The 22,623-nt window shown below is 32.5% G+C and overlaps 1 protein-coding gene across 1 annotated transcript; it reads right to left on the reverse strand.

Annotated features, from left to right (window-relative positions):
- Window positions 1-20,831: 20,831 nt before the first annotated feature.
- On the reverse strand, window positions 20,832-22,325 carry LOC130665900 (putative ankyrin repeat protein RF_0381). The gene has a single exon (XM_057466528.1). The coding sequence runs from the start codon at window positions 22,323-22,325 to the stop codon at window positions 20,832-20,834; it is 1,494 nt and encodes a 497-aa protein (XP_057322511.1).
- Window positions 22,326-22,623: the final 298 nt, after the last annotated feature.

Consider the following 22,623-nt stretch of genomic DNA (forward strand, 5'->3'; position numbering starts at 1 on the left):
AACAGTTTAAGAAAAGGCGATATTCCTAAAAGAGCTGCTACAAAAAATCTTTCTTTCATAGAAATCCCTGATTGTTTAAAACGCTTAAGTCCTCTTGGAGCTCGATTGATATCACCTTGGCTACCTTTTCTGCAAATCATACCTCTTCAACAATATACACCTCATCCACAATTATCTCTTAAAGGAAATATTGTGAATGTTGAAGTTGACGTAGGCGAAATGATGAAATGTTTGCCTCGTCGTCCCGAAGAAGCTCAAGTAGTTCAAATTAAAATTAAACGTAAAAAAGAATACAAAACTAGTTATATGGCCGAAAGTATTGTTGTGAAAGATGTTAAAGAGTCTATGAAATTCTTACAACAATCTACACTTTACATACGATATAATATTAAAGAAAATGAAGAATTTTTTTCACAATTTACCCAAGAAAAATTTCCTTTTGTCGTTGATGATACTGATAAGAAAAATCTTTTAGATTCTGAAAATAAATTATATCAAAAATTCAATGAAAATGACGACACAGATAATGAATGTGATGGAAACTTTGACAATGATGACGTCTTAGTTATTGATCAAAATCGTGAAATGGCAGAACTTACTCAAATCATTGCACCTGGAGAAAACAAAATTCCTAAACCAATGTATAGTATTCCGTACTATGAAATTTTTTGTCATCCACAAATTTTTGGGGGTGAACCTTTTGATGAAGCGAAAGTTCTTACCACCAATGAAAAACATAAGCTTTGGCTCACACATAAAGATCCTCGTTGTCGACAGGATCCAACTTTTGTTCTACTGCTTGGTCAAATGACTGTACAAAAACGGACTAGAGATTCAATGAATTTCGTTACACGCAGAGGCTGTAAAAATGAATCTCTACACGCTAAAGATGTCTTAGAAGGTGACATGGTCGATAAAATGATTAACAAAGATGAAGCATACAAATTTTTAAAGCCTATTGTTGGGTCGCCCGCTTATATGGAGGATAAAAAGAAATTTTTGATAGCGGCAATGGCACAAATTGAAACACCGAATGGGTTTTTTACATTTTCATGCCATCTACATCAAAATTCTCATATATTACAACAACTCTATGAAGAACAATATGACAAAAAAATTAGCTCGTGTGATGCACTATATCTCGATCCTGGCGAAAAAGACTTGTTAATACGTAATAATCCAGTAACTTGTGCACGTTACATCGATCGTTATTTTACGACCATAATTCAGTGTCTCAAAAAATCAGAAGGTCCTTTCAAAGGAAATTATGTTGAAGATTTCGCTCACAAAGATGAAGTTCAACAAAAAGGAGTTTTGCATCGTCATATGGTAGCCTGGTTGAAAAATGCACCGAGATATAATCCCGAAGATAATGAGTCAGAAAAACAATGTGTCGAATTTATAGATAAATTTATAACATGTCATTTAGATGAAAGTAATCCATACATAACGGGATGTCAAATACATAAACATACTTTCACATGCTACAAAGGTATGAAAAATATGCAAATATGCCGTTTTCATTATCCCTTATGGCCGATGCCTAAAACAAAAATTTTAACTAAGCTACCTTTAAATGAGCGAAATGAAAGTATGAAATCTAATTTTGAAAAAGTTAAAAACTTTCTTCATGATTTGAGTAAAACGCCACGAAAAATTCCATTTTCACAAATCTTAACAGAGCTTAAAATGTCTGAAACTGAATATATTCAAGCTGCTAGATATTCTTTACATACAACGCGAGTTTTTTTGAGACGTCAAAGTAATGAAATTTTTGTTAATGCTTATAATCTAGATATTTTAAACTTACTCAAATCAAATTTGGATATTCAATTTATTTGTGATCCGTACGCGTGCGTGAGTTATTTAACAGATTATATTGTTAAGGTTGAAAAAGATATGGCAAAGTTATTTAGAACGTTAATTGAGCAATTCGCTCATGAAGACTTCACCAATCTTGAGAAAGTCAAAAAATTTGCAAATGCGTTTGTTAACACTAGAGTTCTAGCAGCTCAAGAAGCTGCTGCTCTTGTACTTCATTTGCCATTTTTTAAAGCAAGCCGAACCGGAGTATTTATCCCTACTTTTCCGATGGAAGAAAGGAATCGAGTAGTTAAACGTAATAAAGAATTGTCGAAAATGGCTCCCGATTCAACAGATATTTATCAAGATAATATAATCGATAAATATTGTAAGCGAGATCAGCAATATGAATTGATGTGTTTAGCTGATTTTGCGACTGGATACAGTGATGCTAATAAACTCAAAGCGAAAACTGATCACAATCTAGATGATGAAAGTGATAGTTGTAATGAACTTAATGATTTCGATAATCAAGAAAATAACGTAAAAGAACGTCAAAAGCGTAAAATTTTACGAACACGTCATTATAATAAACATCAAGATGAAAATAATTATTACCGAGAACGATTATTATTATTTTTGCCATTTCGTGACGAAAAAACCGAAATTGACAGTTTGAGCCCCGTCGAAAGAAAAAAAATTCACGATCAAAATTTAATTTTAATTGAAAAAAATCGAACATTAATATATCGTATGGATGAAAATTATCTTGAAGATATTTTTAAAGAAGTTGAAGCAGGTATAAATGATGATAATGATGACGATGAAGATGGTTTTAAATTTGAAAAAAAATTGGAATCAGACGAATTAATTGATATTGTAGCTGAATCAAAAAACAATGATTCTTCTAATTCAAAAGAAAAGGATTATAAAATAAGTGTCCCAAAAGTTATGAAAAGTGACGACATTTTAGAATTACTTTTGAAAGCCAACGATCAGCAACTTCAAATAACGATGCATTGTTTACATGCTCAGAAACTTGGTAAGCCGATTCGCTTAGTAATTTGTGGCCAAGCGGGAACTGGGAAATCGTTCCTGATTAAACTTTTATACCAAACTATATCTGATTATTATAACAAACAAATTAGTTGTTTAGATATTGAATCGGCTAAAGTAATTTTAGCAGCTCCATCTGGAAAAGCTGCATTCGTAATTCGAGGTGCTACTATCCATAGTTGCTTTAACTTACCTGTGGATAACAAAAGAGGGAACCTCACAGCTTTAAGCAGTAGCGTGGTTACATCATTAAGATTTGAAATGCGTCATGTGAAAGTTGTTATTATAGATGAGGTTTCAATGATTGGTCGGAATCGTTTGAACCAAATTGATACTCGTCTTCAACAAATTACAGGAAATAATTGCTCGTTTGGCGGGTTATCAATAATTTTTGTTGGCGACTTTAGACAACTTCCGCCAGTCATGGATAAACCAATTTATTATACAGCCCAACATTACTTAAGAGACTGGAAATTCGAGTGGAATAAAACAAACCCTAGTAAGCCCTTTCAGCCAAATATTGCTGATCATACGTATAGTGCATTATTCGCATCCGATAATTGGATCGACTTTGAATATTATGAATTAACCAAAGTTATGCGACAAGACAATCTAGATTTCATTAATGCTTTAAATAACCTTTCAATGGGAACAATGACTGAAAGTGACATACAATTATTCAAATCACGTTGCAACTTGAAAGACGTTCCTCACAATGCAGTTCATATTTTTTATACTAATAAAGAAGTTGATGCTTATAATGAACAAAAAATTACTAACATGCCCGGTGAACTATTTGTGCATGAAGCTGAAGATTATATTCAAGGTAAAAAAAGATTGAGTGAAAAAATAAATGAAAAAACTCTTGACGCTCTTCACAAACTCCCAACTAATAAAACCGGCTGTTTACCTAAAATTATTTATACAAAAATCGGCGCTAAATTAATGTTAACTCGTAACTTAAATACAAAAGAAGGATTAGTAAATGGCGCATCAGGTGTTTTGAGACATGTAACTAAAAAAGAAAACTCAGATGCGATTACGATTCTTTGGGTAGACTTTGGAGACAATGATATTGGGCGACTTACTCGAAACAGTAATTTACATCTTCTCAAAGAAAAAAATTTGTCGAATATGAATCTTACTCCGATATTTCCAGTAGTAGTCACTGATATTGCAGTTGGTAAAAAAACGGCTGCGCGGAAACAATTTCCCTTGATTTCTGCAGAAAGTATAACGGCTCATAAAAGCCAAGGTCAAACTTATCAATGTGTTTGTATTCATAATAAAGGAATGACACGAATGATGCAATATGTTGCATATAGCCGAGTTACTGATCCCAATAATCTATATATCGTTGGCAACTTTGTGCCTCCAGTTCCTTTAGACAATACCAGTGATCTCAAAGTGGAATTAGAACGCTTGAAAAATGAAAAACGCTTAATTACTTTTGAACAGCCTCTAAATGAATTAAATGGGATCAAAATCATATTTCATAACGCATTATCTTTGTATAAAAACATAGAATATATTCGAAATGATAAATGGTTTCATGGAGCAGATCTTATGATTTTTGCCGAAACACGTACATTACCGACAGATGATATTGCTATTGATGGATATGACATTGTTTATCGATCTGACAAAAATAATATTGGTAAAAAATTTCTCCGTGGATTAATCGTGTATAAAAAACCTCATCTTGATGTTTCTATTATCAACAACGTGATTCACGATTCTTAATTAAAAAATGGAACTGAACACGTTGATTTAGTAGCTTTAGCTATAAATGACTTATTTGTCATAGGAGGTTATAAATCACCTCATGCTACTCGAGGACTGTTCAAGAAATGCATGGATACTATGATTAGTTCTTGCAAAACTGATGAAAATTTAGTGGTTATTGGTGACTTCAATGAAGATTGTTATAGTAAAGAAGTTTCATGGCTTGAAAAATACATGAATGAGAGTCGAAATTTGAAAAGATCATTACTTCCAGCAATTTCAACAACCAATTTTAATACCCAAATTGATATGATATTTTCTAATTTGATTAACTATGTGTCAGGTTCTTATGAGAGCATTACTTCAGATCATAAGCCAATTCTCTTTTGCAACAAAGCAAATGAAATCCTTGATAGAACTTTGATTGATCATTTGTAATCATCAAAAAATTCAATTCCAAAACCAATTTTTTTGGATTCTCTGTTACGTGTGAGCTTACACCTTAATGTTCTTACTGCGTAACCGATCTTACCGTGCCTAGCTCAGCGTCTCTAGAAATTTAATAGGATGTTATAAAGGGTGTGGGTCGCTCAGTGAAGGAATGACTATATGTGAATTTAATGGATATTTGTTTATTGGGCGTCCCCAAAATATGGGAGTACCCAGAAAAGGCCCTGAGAGTCTCTTTTACAAATCTAAGATAGCATAAATGAATCGGATACTAATACAATATTTTCATTCAACAATAGCGGCATTAAACGTATTCTTATAGTGATCTGTAATAAAAGCGGTAAAATAAGAGAGATATAATATTTATGCGCGAGCAGACGACTATTCGAATCAGCTTAACTATAGTAACTAACTCTTCTTCTGCAATTGCATCCTCTGCTTCCAAAATATCACTCCGCCGTTTCTCATGAGAACTCTTTTCGTGCTGCATAAGAAAATATCCCTTCGCCGTCTCCAACGGAACTCTTTTCTTCCCACAGTCAAACTGCTGACCACGCGAAACGTCTGCTCATCGCATTGTCTTTATAAAAGTAAGACTTAATGTAACTAATGTAATGCGATATTTATGTGCAGCTGTATAGCGCCTAATGAAACTACAATAAAATGTATTGCTTTCTGAACTAAAATATATCTATCTATTATTTGGTTATTAGTATTAGACGGATGGGCGTCAGCTCACCCGTCACACGCTCCCCCGGCTCGAAAAAGAAAGCCATTCTCCCGAATGGTAAAAGGGACAATCCTATTCACAGGGTAGGTCGCATGTGAACTCCCTGATATCACCCGAGATTACGATTCTCCTTCTCGACCCATTGGAGCTCAGGTTAATTTTCAGCTGCACAAGAGTATACGTTGCATACCTGTTCAAAAAAAAAATATAATACTCGAGAAAAAAAATAAAATGATTACTTATCTCTTAGGATGCCCTTCGGATTATATGTATATATTTTAACGTAAGCTTATGTTCCCTAAAGAGACTCTCTACATACTAAGGAAAATAGAATATTTGTTGAAAGAACAATGCACAAGAGAATAATAATGATTGATAATTAATGATAATAATAAAAAACTGTAATCTGCATTCCACTGCCTTGCACGTTGTAATTGGGCTTCATCGACCGCCGTCTTCGTGATCCTGAAATCCAATGGACTTGAACGACCCGGCATGCTGGCTGCATCTCCCCTGTGTGGCGTGCCTGCAACAAAACAATTAGGTTGGGAAAAGGGAATAGGAACAGATAGGTTAATGATGGCAAGCTCCTCTACAATCTCAAGTTCTTATAATGCCAAATACTCCGACGGGCAGTAGTAGCTCTGGTCAAACCTCCTGATTCGCTACTGTGATGAGGAAGCTGTGTTAACTGCATCATCTCCAAATCCGCATACGATACCCCCGCTTGTTCCTGTGCCTCGTCAGTTCCGATAGCGTTGTGTACTTCCTTCAATTGGGGTATGTCTGCTTCCTTTTCCCTTTTTGTCCGTTTCGATTTTGGCGGCGGCATCGGACTACCTAAAATCTTATCCTTTTGCTGAACTGGTTCCATCTTAAGTTCTTCTATAGGTGTCTCTTTCTTGTCTTCCGTCTGTTTCTTGTTTTCCACCCGAAATCTTCCTTTTGTAGATACCCCTGGCTTTTTTGACGTTGTAATTTTACCTTCTTCTGCTTGCCTCTCATTCTCTGCTTGAAGTTTTCGTTTTATGTATAATCTTGAACACAATCCACCTAAAATTAAAAATATAACGACGCCTAGTCCTATGCAGAAATACACGGCCAAGGTCTTGATTTCCACAATTTCAGCTTGTATTCTTTTAATCTCTACCATGTGGCGCAACTCCTGTTGCACCTCTGCTAATCTGACACCTCCTTTTTCCACAGTGGCTCCATCACCTTGCATTTGTCCCACCGCGGCCATTAAGTTATCCAGGGCAATATGAGTTCCTTCCAGGATCTTTTCCAACTCTTCCCTAATCTCTGGCCAGCCCAACTCTCTATCCATAATCTTTGCCACGACGTGTCTTCCTCGAGTTGGAGTTAAGAATGTTTCACCTGTCACTCCCTCACACTCTTCCCGCATCCACATCACTCCCGTTCCGTTCACGGTCATTTCCTCAGTCTTATTTCCAGCGCAACCAATTTTTAAAATTTCGTCGCCCATGGCAACAAACAGCCAGGCATTCGTATTATGTAACTTCGTCCAAAATGTCTTTTCCAACTTGACCACTCTCAATTCACACTCGTTGATATCGACGTTTTTCCCTGCATACAACCTCGCTTCGCAACCCTTTCCACCTTCCAGCTCATGTGCGACAACTCTACTAACTCCAAAGAATCGATCACCGATTACCTTACTCTTTTCAATGTCATCCCTGGTAAGTGATATATATTCACCTTCTCTTATGGCAGTATATGGTGTAGTCGGCATTATGATCATCCCATACATCGGTGCTGTTGATAGTATGGTGGGAAATGAATAGTGTTTGATCAGTCTATATTTCGTTCTTAACATAAACGGCACCCTCCAGATGTATATAATTCTTTGATTATAAACTTGTACCTCTGCATCTATGATCGCCAGCAATGTTTTTATCCCATCTGAATCCGTTCCTGTAGGAAGTTCCTTCCCTTTACTGTCTTCCAAAATAACGCCAATGGCCCGCTGAAAATCCGACACCGACAATATCCCATTGAAAATCTGGCCTTCAGTTACCATAAAGGAGGCGAAAAACACTCTTTTACTAACAGACTCGCGGACTTCTAACTCCCCCTCAAACTGAGTCAAATCCACCTTGTCTTCTTCATTTCCTTTTCCAATGCTGAATTCCTCTTGGTGCCGGAGTATGACCTCGTTATCTCCTGTCCTTACTAAACTATTATTATTTTCCACAAAATTAGATATTTTCTCATAATAATCCATTAAGTCGGGCGTTGATTCCGCTGCTCTCCGCCTACACCAATCGCTACTTTCTTCTATCCAGGTTTTTATCTGGTTAACTCGTTTTTCCAATTCCATGAGGCCCTCCTCACTCTTGACCTGCTCCCTTAATTTGTCCAATTCCTTCACTAACCGATCCGTCTCAGCTTCTTCCTCATACATATCTATAAATGTTATTATTTTCCACTCATGCGATAAAACCCTGTATTCCCCGATATCCTCTGAATACAATCCCCGTCTGTTGTCCAATCTTATCATCCTTCCTGTAGTCCCTTCTCCCGTCCTCATCGTGGCACTGCAACCATTTAATTCATCAAATTTAAAATCATAATCACCCTTCCTTCCTTTTTTTTTTGTTTTTTTTTTTTTGTTTACTATTTTTCAAGAGAGAGAAAAAGAAAAATTTTTTTTCAAAATAAAATAACCGATCTTTTAACTAATTTCCCTCTCGTTTTTTCTCGCTTATCTTAATCTGCGGTTTCCGAAACCGGCTTCCCTCTATTTTTACGTTCCCTTGATTTCTTCTTCTTCTTGCTTTTTAACGGTTCTTCCGCCAATTGCAACAATAAATGTGTAAAATTGCACCCACTAAATACAAACTCCAGCCGTATGCTCGATGTAAAATGTATCCATGTACTACCGTGTCGATTATTATTTTCAGCATTTTTATACTTATTATTATGCCTATCAATCCCGCACTTGCCGTTCCGAATATTAAAAATCCTCCCCAAAATTTATCCCATTGCTTCTTTGCATAATTCTCAATTACTGATTCATCCATGAACTGCGTCATTGATATTCCCGTACTACCAACAATAGTGCGGCCTGTTGCCCCTCTTATTATAGTATTAACCAAAACTGGAGTTTCTACCGGCAGCATTATTCTATTCCTCAACTTTTCCAAATCCTTTTCCGTGTATATCCCACTTGTCGCCAAATATCTTGTATCCTCATAATCCCAAGTTGGTATGGTCGTTGGTTTTAGCATTTGTGGTTCTTGGATATCTTCAAATCCCGGTTTCATAACGATCCATGCCCCATCTACTTCATATCCGACCGATAGTAATTGGTTGCAATCTATAATAGTACCTTGCTTAGTCAACATTCTTGATCTAGCCGTGACAAACCAACTCTGATTTTGATAAATCACCGGTAACTCCTGATAACATTCTTCCACTTTTCTCAATTGGACATCTATCAGTATGCACTTGATTAGGTAAATAATTTCTCCTGCAACTGTTGCGTAGTATCCTGGTCCTTTCATTATCGCATAAGCGAATTTCTCTGGTTTTAGTCCTGATAACATCAGCGCATTTAATATTACTTGCCTTTCGACCTCGCACTTGTGTGTTAATATATCTCTGTAAAGAGATCTCATTTGTCGTTTAATGTGTTTTTCTACATACACAAATTTTGAATTTATGTTTTCCTCTGGATTCTTCAACGGTATGTCACACTCGCCCACTTTATTTGCTGATATAGTAGTGACGTTCATAGATATGCCCCCACAATCGTACCCCAATAGTGCTTGTAGGGGTTGAGCCAACAGGATTATTGCAAGCAGTACCATTTTATTCTTGCGCTCCGTCCTGTATTCAAACAAATCTTTTTGTAACTTAGCAAAATTCTACAATACTTTGCGATTCACATATATACTTGTCACAATTATTTTATTATTAACTTATCATTTTCACCCTCTGTTATTTAGTAAAACCGATTATTATCATTTATCGTGACTGTGCATAATTCCATTGATTTACCCTATTATTCGAAATATTATTTATTACTTTACTATTTATCTAAAAAAAATATAATTTCTTTACTCTGTGTTTTTTTTTCAATGCTCTTTAATTAGCGTCGAAAAGGAGAAAGGAAAGGAGAAAGAGATGGCGAAGAGTACGAGGGAAAAAATTCTAAATCCGCCTAACTGACCTCTTTCGAATTAATCTATCAATCCCACTGATTCGGTTTCTTAATTCGAACAACAACGAAAAATATCATCGATTCAACAATATTTACCACGCATTTATTCGATACGATACTCTAACTCCCTTATACATAAGTGATTATGTGCAATATTCCTAATTACCGTGTAATTTACAGGTAAGTATCTTATTGTATCTCTTACGATCCCAGGATATATATATATATATAGTCCAGGTGCACGCGACTGCTGCATTGTTAAAATTATTTTGAATTTCGTACGTGAAACACCATGAAATTCCAATTGCCTCCCACAAAATTGATTTATCCAGGTATTACTAGAGCTCTAGAGTTTGGTTTTAAAATTCCAATAGCAGTTTCGCTTATTTTAGAGAATTTTTTGAAAAAAAAATTCCAACAAAAAGTTATTATTTTTTTTTTTTTGACTTTCCGGAAAATGTCTATTTTTAAAATTTAACTTGTATATCTCAATTTAGTAAGCGATCTTGAAAATTCATTAACAATTTTGACTGAAAATAAAACTTGTAAAAGGTGTATTTCTTAATTGCTTATAAACTATAAAATTTCAATGTAAAATTCCTAACAAAACATCTCTCAATTGACAATATATATAATGTCGTCGTATTCTAATGAAGGATTTAATATTCTTTTCTAAAAATTTAAAATCATAATAAAAAAATTCCTTTTAAAATCGTACATGTTTTGCCGTCTATTTTATGCAATTTGTTAACCACAATTTCACGCATGTATAATTATTATTTAAGAAAATTTATAATGTATATATATTTAAAAGAAAATAATAGAAGTATGAGAAATAAGGATAAAGAAAAATTGTTCTAATTAATTTTGAGATTTATTCTAATTTCCTTCCGGATTCCTTTCTCATAAATATAAAATACGATCTTTAATGTTAAATTTTTCTAATATTTCACGTGCTTTCTGTGCAACTTACTCGATTTTTTTCAAGAAGAGAAATAACTTATCTGCATATTAATTTCTTTCCTCCGATACTTCATTTTGCACGTGTGCGTCTCGACAATCCGCTTGTCGTTATCAGCCTCCTGAGCTGATGCTGCGGTTTTCGCGATATCTTTTCTGCTCTCTATGTTTTTTACCATTGCCATCATTCATTGTACCGAGTTAATTGTTCTAATACACTGGTGGAGTTTAACAAAAATTTTAACATGGATCAACCCCTTACCCTCGAACAATGTTGCGAGCGATTCGTTCCTGTCGACGTAAGTTACATTTTTATTTTCTTGTTTTTCCTACTTGGTGATTTATCTTGAAAACCTAGCTTCTACTACATATTTATTATTTTATATACTCTCCAGATCATCCTCCGTGTTTTCATTTATCTCCGAACCCTAACTTATGATCGACATCCTCCGCAACGGGGTGTTTTCTTGTGTGACCAGGTTGACCAACTTATTCGTTCGTACCTTCCTCCCGGTCAGCAATATGAATTGTCCGGGTCAGTCATTCGAACGCGGTTATTTTTTCTGCTCAAACACTACAACCGGGGGCTACACCTCGTCGAACTACCGAGTTCCAAGGTCTGCATCGCTTGTCATCTGACCTTGAAGTTATTGCAGTCAATAAGATTTTTAGCGAACAGTAAGTTTCAAAAAAAATAAAAATAAAAATAACATAGCGAGAAAGACAAAAGTAAAAATTTCAACTCTTTTTTTTTTATGTGTTTTTCAGGGCCTCGATTTCCCGTCTCGCTGTATTAGACGCAATCGATTAGTTAAGATTCTTTATACATATTTTCTACTTTCTTTGTAAAAAATAAAAATCTATAAGGTTGAAAGAAAATAAGTTTCAGAAAAAGAAAATTCTTTTTGCATCCAAAACGGACACTCTTTGCTTTTCCTTAACTTTTCTTTAAGGTTTTTAGGATGTGATAACTATTAAAATAATTGAACGGCAAGTAATTATTGATTTGAACGTATCAAAAAGGTTTACTCTTAAGATTCATAGTTTGTTAAAAAAAAATTTCCTAATTAAAGTTCTACGTCGCCCGAAAACCAAAAACAGGTGATTCTTATCATTCCCTAACTTTTTAACTCCAGGCCCTAGAATATAATGATTATAAAATAATTATAGGAGAATTAATTACGAGTTAACAAGCATTCAGAAATTCAATCATATCATTCATGATTTACCTAAAAAAAAATTGGTTGAGTTAAAATTTTGCACTGCTTAAAATCTGGAAGCAGCCGCTCATTATTTTTCTTAACTTTTCAATTCGACGTCTTAGAATATAATAACTATAAGATTAGTATAAGGTAATTAATTATTAACTAAAAAGTGTTCTAAAGCTTAACCGTAATATTTATAGTTTATTCAGAAATAAATCATTTAGATAAAAATGCTACACTGTTTAGAATTCAAAAGCGGGTGCTTATTATTTTTCCTAACTTTTTACCCCGAATTCCTACAATATAATAATGACATTAAAAACTTTAAATCACGACATTTATAGTTTATTTTCAAAAAAAAAAAAATCATCCGAATTAAGTTTTACGCTGCCCATAACTCAAAAACAGGGTGCTTATTAGTTTCCTAGCTTTTTTTTCGAAATTCTACAATATACTAATTATAAGGTAATTGCTATATTAATTATTACTAATTAATTTATACTAATTGATTATTGATCAAAAAGCATCTAAAAGTTTAATAATATCATTTATAATTTGCCTGAACAAAATTATTTATTCTAAAATTCTATGCTGCTTAAAATTCAAAACAGGCGTCTATTATTTTCCTTAGAAATTTTTTTTTTTGACTCAAGATTCTAGAATACAATAATTATAATATGATTTTAAGCCAATTTATTTTAACTAAAAATATTTAAAAGTTTAATCATGTTAATTATGATTTGTTTGAAGAGGAAAAAAAAATTATTTATGTTAAAATTCAATGCCGCTTAAAATCTGAAAGTAGACACTTATTATTTTTCTCAACTTTTTAACTTAAAGTTCTGTGGTACAACAGCTGTAATATAGTTATAGAATAATTAATTTTTGACCAAAAATCATTTAAAATTTTAATCATATTATTTATAGTTTATTTAAAAAAAATTCATTTGAATTAGATTCTTACGCTGTCAGAAAAAGTAGGCGCTTATTATTTCCCCCAACTTTTTCCTTCCAAAATTCTAAAATACAACAATTATAAAATAATTATAAGACAGTTACTATTACTAAAAAAAAACATCTAAAGTTTTATCATGTAATTTATAATTCATCTGAAAAAAAAATTATTTATTCTAAAATTCTACGCTGCTCAAAACCTGAAGTAGACACTTATTATTTTTCCGAACTTTCCAATTTAAAATTTTATGGTACTATAGTTGTAATATAATTATAGAGTTATTAATTTTGGACCAAAAATCATTTAAAATATTCCTCATATTATTTATAGTTTATATAAAAAAAATTCATTTGCCTTAGATTCCCACGCTACCGAAATTCAAAAGTAGGCATTCATTATTTTCCTTAACTTTTTAACCCGAATTTTTACAATATAATAATTATAATATTATTATCAAACAATTAATTCTAAACTAAAAAGCATTCAAAATTTTAATCCTATCATGTATATTTTGTTTGGAAACTTATTTATTCTAAAATTTTATTCCACTTAAAATCTGAAAGCAGTCACCTATTATATTCTTAACATTTTTCAAAATCCTAGAATGCAATAATTGTGATATTATCATGAGGCAATTAATTTTAACTAAAGAGCATCTGACGGTTTTATCATAACAGTTATGGTTTATTTAAAAAAAATGCACTTAATTTAATTTCCTAAACCATACAATGCTTGCGCCAGTACTCATGTACACCGGAGGTGAACTACTTATAGGACTGCTACTTATCGGGTGGTGTTATTGATCGTTGGATCTTAATGTACATCTAAGTATTCCTTTTCTTTCCTCCGTCGGTTAAGAGATTTCCTCAGTATTTTATTAATCCCCCTTTTTTCTTTAAAAACCGCAAGTTTTATTTATTTATTTGCGTCAATGTAATTTAAAATAATAACTAATTTTTTTTTTTCACTAATGAAATATATAAAATAATAGCAAAACCAAAGAAGGAAAAATTGCAAAAGACACGAAATTACGTAAAAAAAAAATTTTTTTTTTTTTTGTATTCTGTATTATAATTTTTTTTTTTTTTTTTTACTCCCGTCATTACTATCGAAAAAAAAAAAATTTTCCTCTTTCTTTTTTTCTTTTATATACCTAGATTTGAATGCATATGAAAAAAAAAGGTAACCGAAGGAAACATACAATTTCATTAAGGGCTTTACTTATTATTATTTTGCAGTTTTTGGTACAGCAGTAATATTTTATATTGTTGCTATTATAAATATATATTTTATTTTAACTTGTTCGAGTACATACAATTTAGTTTCAATCTCCATCGAGTGATCCTCTTATCTACTATAAGCATATCCTATTACCAAATTCCGAAGTCAAAAAAAAAAAATGACTTCATTCAGCCTCCAACTCTCGTTGTTGCGACACTAACTTATATCTTCCATTAGTTAACTAATTTCAGGAAAAAATTATTCTCATAGTTGCATCCAGGTGTGATAGTGTTAGTGATAACTGTGTTTCTGTATCCGTGTAGTTTTAAGTGTAAACCGCAGTGTAAAAACTTTAAATCTGTATTCTACACAGGTGCAATAGCTGTATTCCATACAAGGTAACAATTATTCGTTTTCCTTACTTTTAGAACTTTTAATAAAATCACAATTTCCTCAAATAACAAAAATTTCCTCACTTCAACTACCCTTTCCTGCAAAAAAGAAAAAGAAAGAGAGAGAGAAAAAAAAATTCTATTTAAAATACCTCCCTTTTTTTTTTATCAAACTTTAATTTTGCAAGCTGAAAAAAAAATTTTTTTTTTTTTTGATACTCTCTTTTCCCTCGTTTTCCGAAGAAATCTTCTAAATTTAAAATACCTTTAATTAACTTTTTTTTTTTTGACTAATAATTCAAGGTATCCTCTTTTTTTTTTTGAAATTAGAACTCTAATATTTCCAACCAACCAATCTCCCAAAACTTAAAATAAAACAAAAAAAATTACAATTTAATATATCCATAATTAACATTTTAGCATCCCCCTTTTTTGTTTGTTTTTTTTTTTTTTATGAGGAACCAACGGAGAAAGAGAAGAAAAAAAAATTTTACATTTTTTTCCTCTCTCTTTTTTTTTTTTAGATATATTTATCATGCGGGCCTTCATGGGTATGCGGTTTTTCAACCACCGCGTGCTTCATTTTCCGCGGGATGTAAGTATTTTGTTTTTTTTTTCTTATTTTTTCTTCTTGTATATCAAATTTGTCCCCTAATATGCCTCCTTTTTCCAGATTAATCGACGGCTCGTAACTATCCTGGGGATTCTATGTCAAGGTCATTTCCCACCATTGCTGGCCTTGGAGCTGATGGATGAAATTGAGCAAATTTCTGGTCTTCCTCTTCCTGCCATCTTTTCTGACCTATTCAGTCACCTCGAACGTATTAACGAAATACGGATCGTTCAATATACCCGTGCCCGGATTTCGACCGAAGAATGGAATCGGCCGTACCATTACGAAGGTGATCTAGCCCCCATCCAGGATCTATTATATCGAATCCAGGATCTGCTGGATAGGACGGGTTAAAATAAAATTCTAGGGCCAGCGTCGAGTTACCCCCAGATTTTAAAATTTTGATATTTTTAATTATATTTCCTTCATATACCAGTGAAAATAATTCCTTAAATATTAATAAATTCATTTTAAAGGCTTATTTTTTTCTTATTTACCTCCTGTACACATTTTTTTTGTTATTATATTTTTCGAAGTTATTAATCAATAAAAGTTTATAATTACATTCTATAGATATTGATTGTTTTTTTTTTTATTTAAGAAAAGAGCAGAATTTTTAAATAGAGAAATTCAGTTTTTCTGCTTTCCGCGCCAACAATGGCCATTCTACTTTATACATATAGATATATTCCGTGAGTATATACCTAACAGTGAGAGAAAAGAGTTTAACTACGTTAAATTTTGCTGGCGTATGTATCACTACTAGTTTTATTGAATAATTAAAATTTATAATTTAACATTATTTGTTATTATTAAATAATATCTAATATTATTAGTATTATTAATCACATTTGTTATCTGCTTTTTAATCGTAATAATAATTGATCAATAAGTGAATTATAAGTATGACACAGGGTTTTTAAACGCTTTTTATTTTCAATATATATTATTCATCCTCTTTTATTTTGTATACTTAAATCGGTTTTCGCACAATACCTGTCATATTTTTAAATCAATTCATTCAACCAATTACACATTTTTAATTACTATTTTTAGACGATGTTTGACTAGTATTTTGTTTGTCGAATATTCTATGACTATTTGTTGATAATAGCTAAATAATAATTAGATAATAAAAACAATAAAAAAAAATCCAATCAAAATTTAAGTAATTGCTTCATATATTTTTTTTCATTCTGTTTAAAAAAAATTTCATTTTTCAAAATGAAGTCCATTCAACTAAAAGACTCTAATTTTAATTTATGAACTGAGAGAGAGAAAAAAAAACCCTGCAATCATTACTGAGATTATGATCAAATAGTATCATTAAAATAAATTTTCAATAAGGAACAATAAGTTTTTCCTGTAAATATCTAACGAAGAATTCTATTTTGGAACTATTCTTAGTACTTCCGAAAATCGACCGTTTTTTTAAAAAAAAACTCTTTTTTTGTACAATTTTTGTTGCACCTTTCGAATTATGAACACGGAGAAAAAGAGAAAAAAAAAAAAAAAAAAATCTGGTAACATCTGTTATTTTAAAAATAAAAAAAACCACCATTTCGCCGAGGTTTTGATTTGGATTGCAAAATTCTCCTCGGAAAGTAATTTTTATTTGACAACCACAAATATTATCTAACCTTGAGCTCCGTTTTTTTTTTGTGAATAATTGATATTTAATTAAACAACGGTTGAATCACGCCAAAACAAAAACATACATAACACATTTTTTTGATTTGCAATGATTCGAAATATATATCCCCAAAGAGAAAACCAATTGATACCAATTATTATTATCCCCCTTTCTTTTTTTTTTTTTTTTTTGAGAAAAATGCATTTTAATAATGTCTCTTACTAAGCGATTTCCTTATCTATCGTACCCATATCCTATTTCCAAATTCCTTCGTGATTTCATTCGAGTTCTGACTCGCAACGCTGCTGTAACAAAGGTTCAATTACTCATTGCTCATCAACACTGCATTTTGGATTAATTAATATTTGCGGACCTGGTTTTTGTTCTATTAGAGTGTTACCGTGCCACCAATTACCTGGACAGCCATAACTCGAAGTGATACAGTGTCACCTATTACCTTTTATCGTGTAGTGTAGGTGTAACATTGGGATAATAAAAAAAATTCCTGAATGCTATATTAGCAGACCATAAGTGATATAGTTTTTTGTGTTCGGCGCTTCATTACCGCAGGTAAGATTTATTTTCTACGAGAATTTCCTATATATAAAAATTTTAATTTATGCTTCCCTTCTGTCTATTATTAATTTTAATTAAATAAATCAAGGAAAGAGAAAAAAAAATTCCATTATCTATTTCCTGCATTTTAAGAAGTGGATAAAACATCCTGATTTGATTTTTTTTTTGTTTTACCATTAACAACTTCCGTTACCCATTTCCCAAAATTCAAATTGAAATACTTTTAATTATCCATTTCCTAACTAAAATTGAAACTTCAAATTACCCGTTTTATAACTAAAATTCTAGCTATTGCTCAAAAACAAAAATACACCCTCTCCTTCCCTTTTTTCTCTTTTTTTTTTCTTTTTATACTCGTTACCTTTTTTTCTAAATCGTAATAATTGTTTAACATATATCCCTTTCACAATTTGAAGTACTTGTACAGGATTATGTATATAAAAAAAATCATAACAGCTTGAAATTCAAAATGCTTTACCATACCCAACCCTGAGATTTAAATTTTAAATCACCTTGACGAGTTATTCTTAAAAATTTTTAAATTTCCGGTTAAAATTCGAAATACTCTAAATTGCCCGTTTTCCAAAATTAACTTAAACATTTTGCTTTCAGCAAAAATTGCATTTAAAAGGTTATAGTTTAGAATACCTCTTTTTTTGTAATTCTAATTTACTATGAAATACCTCTAATATTCCATTTGTCAATACTTACAAAATCAAAAACAAATTCCTTTGAATTTAAAAAAAATACATCTTTTTTGTAAAAAAAAAATAATTTTAAATACCTTCAAATTCCATTTTCAAACCAATAAAAAAAACCCAACTAAAATACCTTTAATAAAATCCATTATTTTTCTCTAAAATTCTAATATTTTCTGTTTTCCTCAAAAAAAAAAATTGTATTAATCGCCATTTGCCTTCTTTCACACAAAAAATTTAATTAACAATACAGTTTCCTTCTTTCAAGATTCATTAAGAAGTCATTATTCTCTCTCTCATTATTTTCATCTCTCTTTCATTTTCCATAATGAAAAAAAAATTTTGAATTGATCACTAAAAAACTTCTTAAAAATTTCTTTCTTTCCATGTATGTAATTACGCATATACATATATACACATACTCATCTACATACACTGACAAAAATTTTAGTTCCTATCATGTTTCCTCTAACCATTCCCCATTCATTCATTCATTTCATTTCATTCGTTTTTCTTTTAGCACTATGTTCCAACAAGGCGTAACCTTGACCGAGTTCTGCCGACATCGCGCGTCCATATACGTAAGTTTACATAATTTGATCGTCTTTAAACTAAAAATAAAAATTCGTTCTTCGTTTTTACTTATTTTCTAGATTATTCTCCGGATCGTGGCATATCTTCGGATGCTAATGAACCCACAACCCCCGAATCGTGGCGTGTGGCTATGTGACCAGATTGAAACGTTAGTCCGGTCACGACTTCTTCCCTATGAACGCTATGAGTCAGAGAACTCGCTCGTTCGGACTCGGGCATTTTTTTTTACGCACGTACCCTTAGCGCCCCGATGCGATCGTTCCAGTCTCCGGACATACATATTTTCTGGCAATTATGGCCCGAGCTGGAAAAGATCGCTGTCAATAAGATTATCGTCGAGCAGTAAGTATCCGCTTTAATTTATTTTTCATATATTTTTTTTTTCTTCTTTTTTTTTTCTGTTCCTCTTTCTTTTTCATATATAAGTTTTACTAATTTAATTTACACTTCCAGGATTTTGTCCGAAACGCCGCCTGCCTTCCCGGACGCGGCCGCATAGAGCTTAACAAAAAAAAAATATTCCATTTATTAAGTTTTCTTCTTTTATACATAAGAAGAAAAAAAAAGGAAAAGACTAATACGAATATTTTATTTTTTTGATTTACTTTACTTATTACATTGTTATACTCACACTGTATATAATCTAATTGATAATTATCGTAACTATGTGAAAGGTAGTACGCATTTTTCTTATTCATTCAGTTTCCCTTTGGTTCTGTTCATATTAATATTTATTAGAATTTTTCTTTGACCGAAAAATAAAAAAATTTGATTATTTCCTTAATTTGCCCGACGAAAACAAAAAAAATGGTAAGTAATAAAATTAATTCGGCTATGTTCACTCGACACTGTCGTGTGATCACTTGTCTGAATTCCCCCCTTTTTTTTGTGAACTAATCCTGCACAGCTACATATCCGCTACCCTAATGAATTATTGTTCTTAATTTATAGGTGCGAGTAACGACATATTTTGTTTGTGGCATGCACCAATCTGATAAAGGCAAGAAAATTTGGAATCACAACGAGAAAAGTATAAAAACATCAGCAACCAACTAATCTTAATAAAACGTCAAAAGGAACAGGAAGAGAATGGAAAATTTGAACCAATATTATGCATTTATATTGCCAATCGGGATGGTTTTAAGTTTTGGGATAATGGAAAAAGAAAGGTGAGGAAAGTAGATTTTCTCGCACTTGGTAAGTCCATTAACCTCCCTTTTATTATATATTTCTTTTACTTCCTTAATTGTACTGATTCCAAATATTTTATTTAGATGAGCTGGAACCGTCGTGAACTGCAATAATCTGAAAACGTGGGGACTAAAGATAACTGAATTGCAAGATCGAATCACCGTTGGTAAAATCCATCGATTTCCGTACTACCACAACTATAATTATAATTCCTGCAATCTTACTTCTGCCTTCACGTCTATCTTCTTAATAAATTTTTCCTTTATAATAATATAATTCTTTACTTCCCTTTTTTTTCGGTGTTTCCCAACACAACGAATCTCTGTCTTTTATACTTACATTCTTTCTCTTATTTATTTCCCACTCGATTCTTATTAATATCCGGTGGAATTATGCACAGTCATTCGCGATTATATTCTTGACTTAAATAATACTAAAGATTTTAAATATAGATCATTATTATTACTTATTGATTGATTTCTCGAGTCGGAGAAAGAATTTATTAGAGTTTCATTTATATGATCTGAAGCCATGCAATAGAAAGCAGCAGAAAGTAAAAATAGAAGAATAGTTTACCGGTACCGGGTTTTCATGCCATGAAATTTTAAAATTCCTTCTCCCACTCTCTTATTCTAAGTTTACTTGTTATTATTACCAACAACAAAAAAAAAAAAAAAAAATCAGAGGGTGAAATTCGAGTTAATTATATTCTTTATTAATTCCGTACGCAATTATTGATACATTCAATAATCATATTTCATTATTATATATATATTTTTTTCTCTAATTCACGTATTTACGACTATTTCTTTTGTTTTCACACATTTTTTTTCACATTAAGAATTACTGGTCCATGCGTGTCATCTTGATGAGCTCTTCATTATTAATATTACTAATGATTTCATCCAATACATGTTTTGGCAAGTCTTCTAATGGTATCTTGCTGTTTCTTGTCGCACTATTTAACACCCGAATAGCCCGTTTGATAAGCTTCTCCCTGTATCTTGCCACCACGATTTTTTTCAACATTTCATTCCCATAGTGGCCGATCTTCTCTCGTTGAAGATTCTGAACAAAATCCTTATGCTTCATGAATCGCCTCATCTCTTCCGTTGATGCTTTCCATACGTCGATAGGTGTTACTTCTCTTCCCCCTTGACGTATTAACACAGTTTTCTTCATTTTCTTCACTTCCTCTCTACATTTCACTTCATACTCCTCTTCATTTTGTTTCAAGTACAGCAATTCCAGCTCTAGATCCTGGTTTATCATATCTCCCATAACTCTTTTCTTTATGAGGAACTGTCTGATTATCAAATGCGTCCAACTGACATGTCCCTCAGTGGTTGACCATATTTCATCCGGCTCTTTCTCGTATCCTGCAGGCAAATCATCATCTTGTCGCGCGTATCTACAATATTGTACCACATATCTTCCCTTTTTATCTTTTAAATTAACATCCGCCCCATTCTCTAGCAGCACTATTACAATTTCATCATATCCTCTTGCTCCTGCTAGGTGTAATGGTGTTACGCCCCCATTAGTCGTCTGCTGATTGACATCGGCTCCAAATCTTATTAGCATTTCCGTTATTTCTATCTTCCTTATGTGATCCGGACTATACAAATTGTTTTCTTCATACCGGTGAGTCAAAATTTTCTTAAATATCATAAACAGCGGTGTCATTCCATGGGAATCTCTATGATTCACTCTAGCCCCTTGCTTTAATAATGCATTTACTTTTTCCGATTGTCCATATTCCACCGCGTAGAATAATGGTGTTCTTCCTTTTTCGTCCTCAATGTCCATATTCGCATCGTGCTCAATGAATAAATTAAATATTTCCATGTATCTCTGTCGTACGTCTAGATGCGCAGCTGTTACTCCTTCACGATTTCTTGCCTCTACCTCGACTCCATTCTGCAGCATGTATTCCATTATTTCCGCCAACCTTGTCCTGTTCCCTCCTGTTTCCTGTCCAACAGCGATGACAAGTTGATGTATTGGTCGATTTCCACTGTCATCATTATCCGCATTGATGTTTGCACCTCGAGCTATGAGTAACCATGCTAATTCCGTGTTCGAATATTTCAAAATTCTGCATAATGGGACTATGGAGTTTGCGTGACTTGGTCCATTTACATTTGCATTATTCATAATGAGAGCTTCCACCGCCTCTTCTTTTTTTCGTAGCAGTGCCCTTATAATTAGCGTATATCCTTCCCTCCATTCTGGTACGTATGACAACCCGTATCGTCTTATTATTGTCGTCACTTCGTCGCTTCCATTCATATCTATTGCTTCATTCATCAGTCGTTTCGCCTTCTCTTGCTCCATCTTTTCTCTTCTTTATTTATCTGTCAACAGAGTAAATTCTATCATTGTTATTGCTATAGTAATTCCTTTCTTCTTTTTTTTCTTTTGCACTTTATTTTAATAATAATATTGTTTATCGTCTTATTTTATCTCCAATTGTGGATTTGCTGAATCAGACTCTGAAGCAATATGCGCCAATTTTATTTTGTCCTGGTGAACTACACGTTTTTTTCCTTTTACCATCAACTCGACGTTTTTGTTGTCAAATATTCTGATTACCTCGTACGGGCCGTCATAATGATCCTTCATTTTATCCGTC

This window comes from Microplitis mediator, chromosome 3 (genome assembly GCF_029852145.1).
Source record: "Microplitis mediator isolate UGA2020A chromosome 3, iyMicMedi2.1, whole genome shotgun sequence".
NCBI lineage: Eukaryota > Metazoa > Arthropoda > Insecta > Hymenoptera > Braconidae > Microplitis > Microplitis mediator.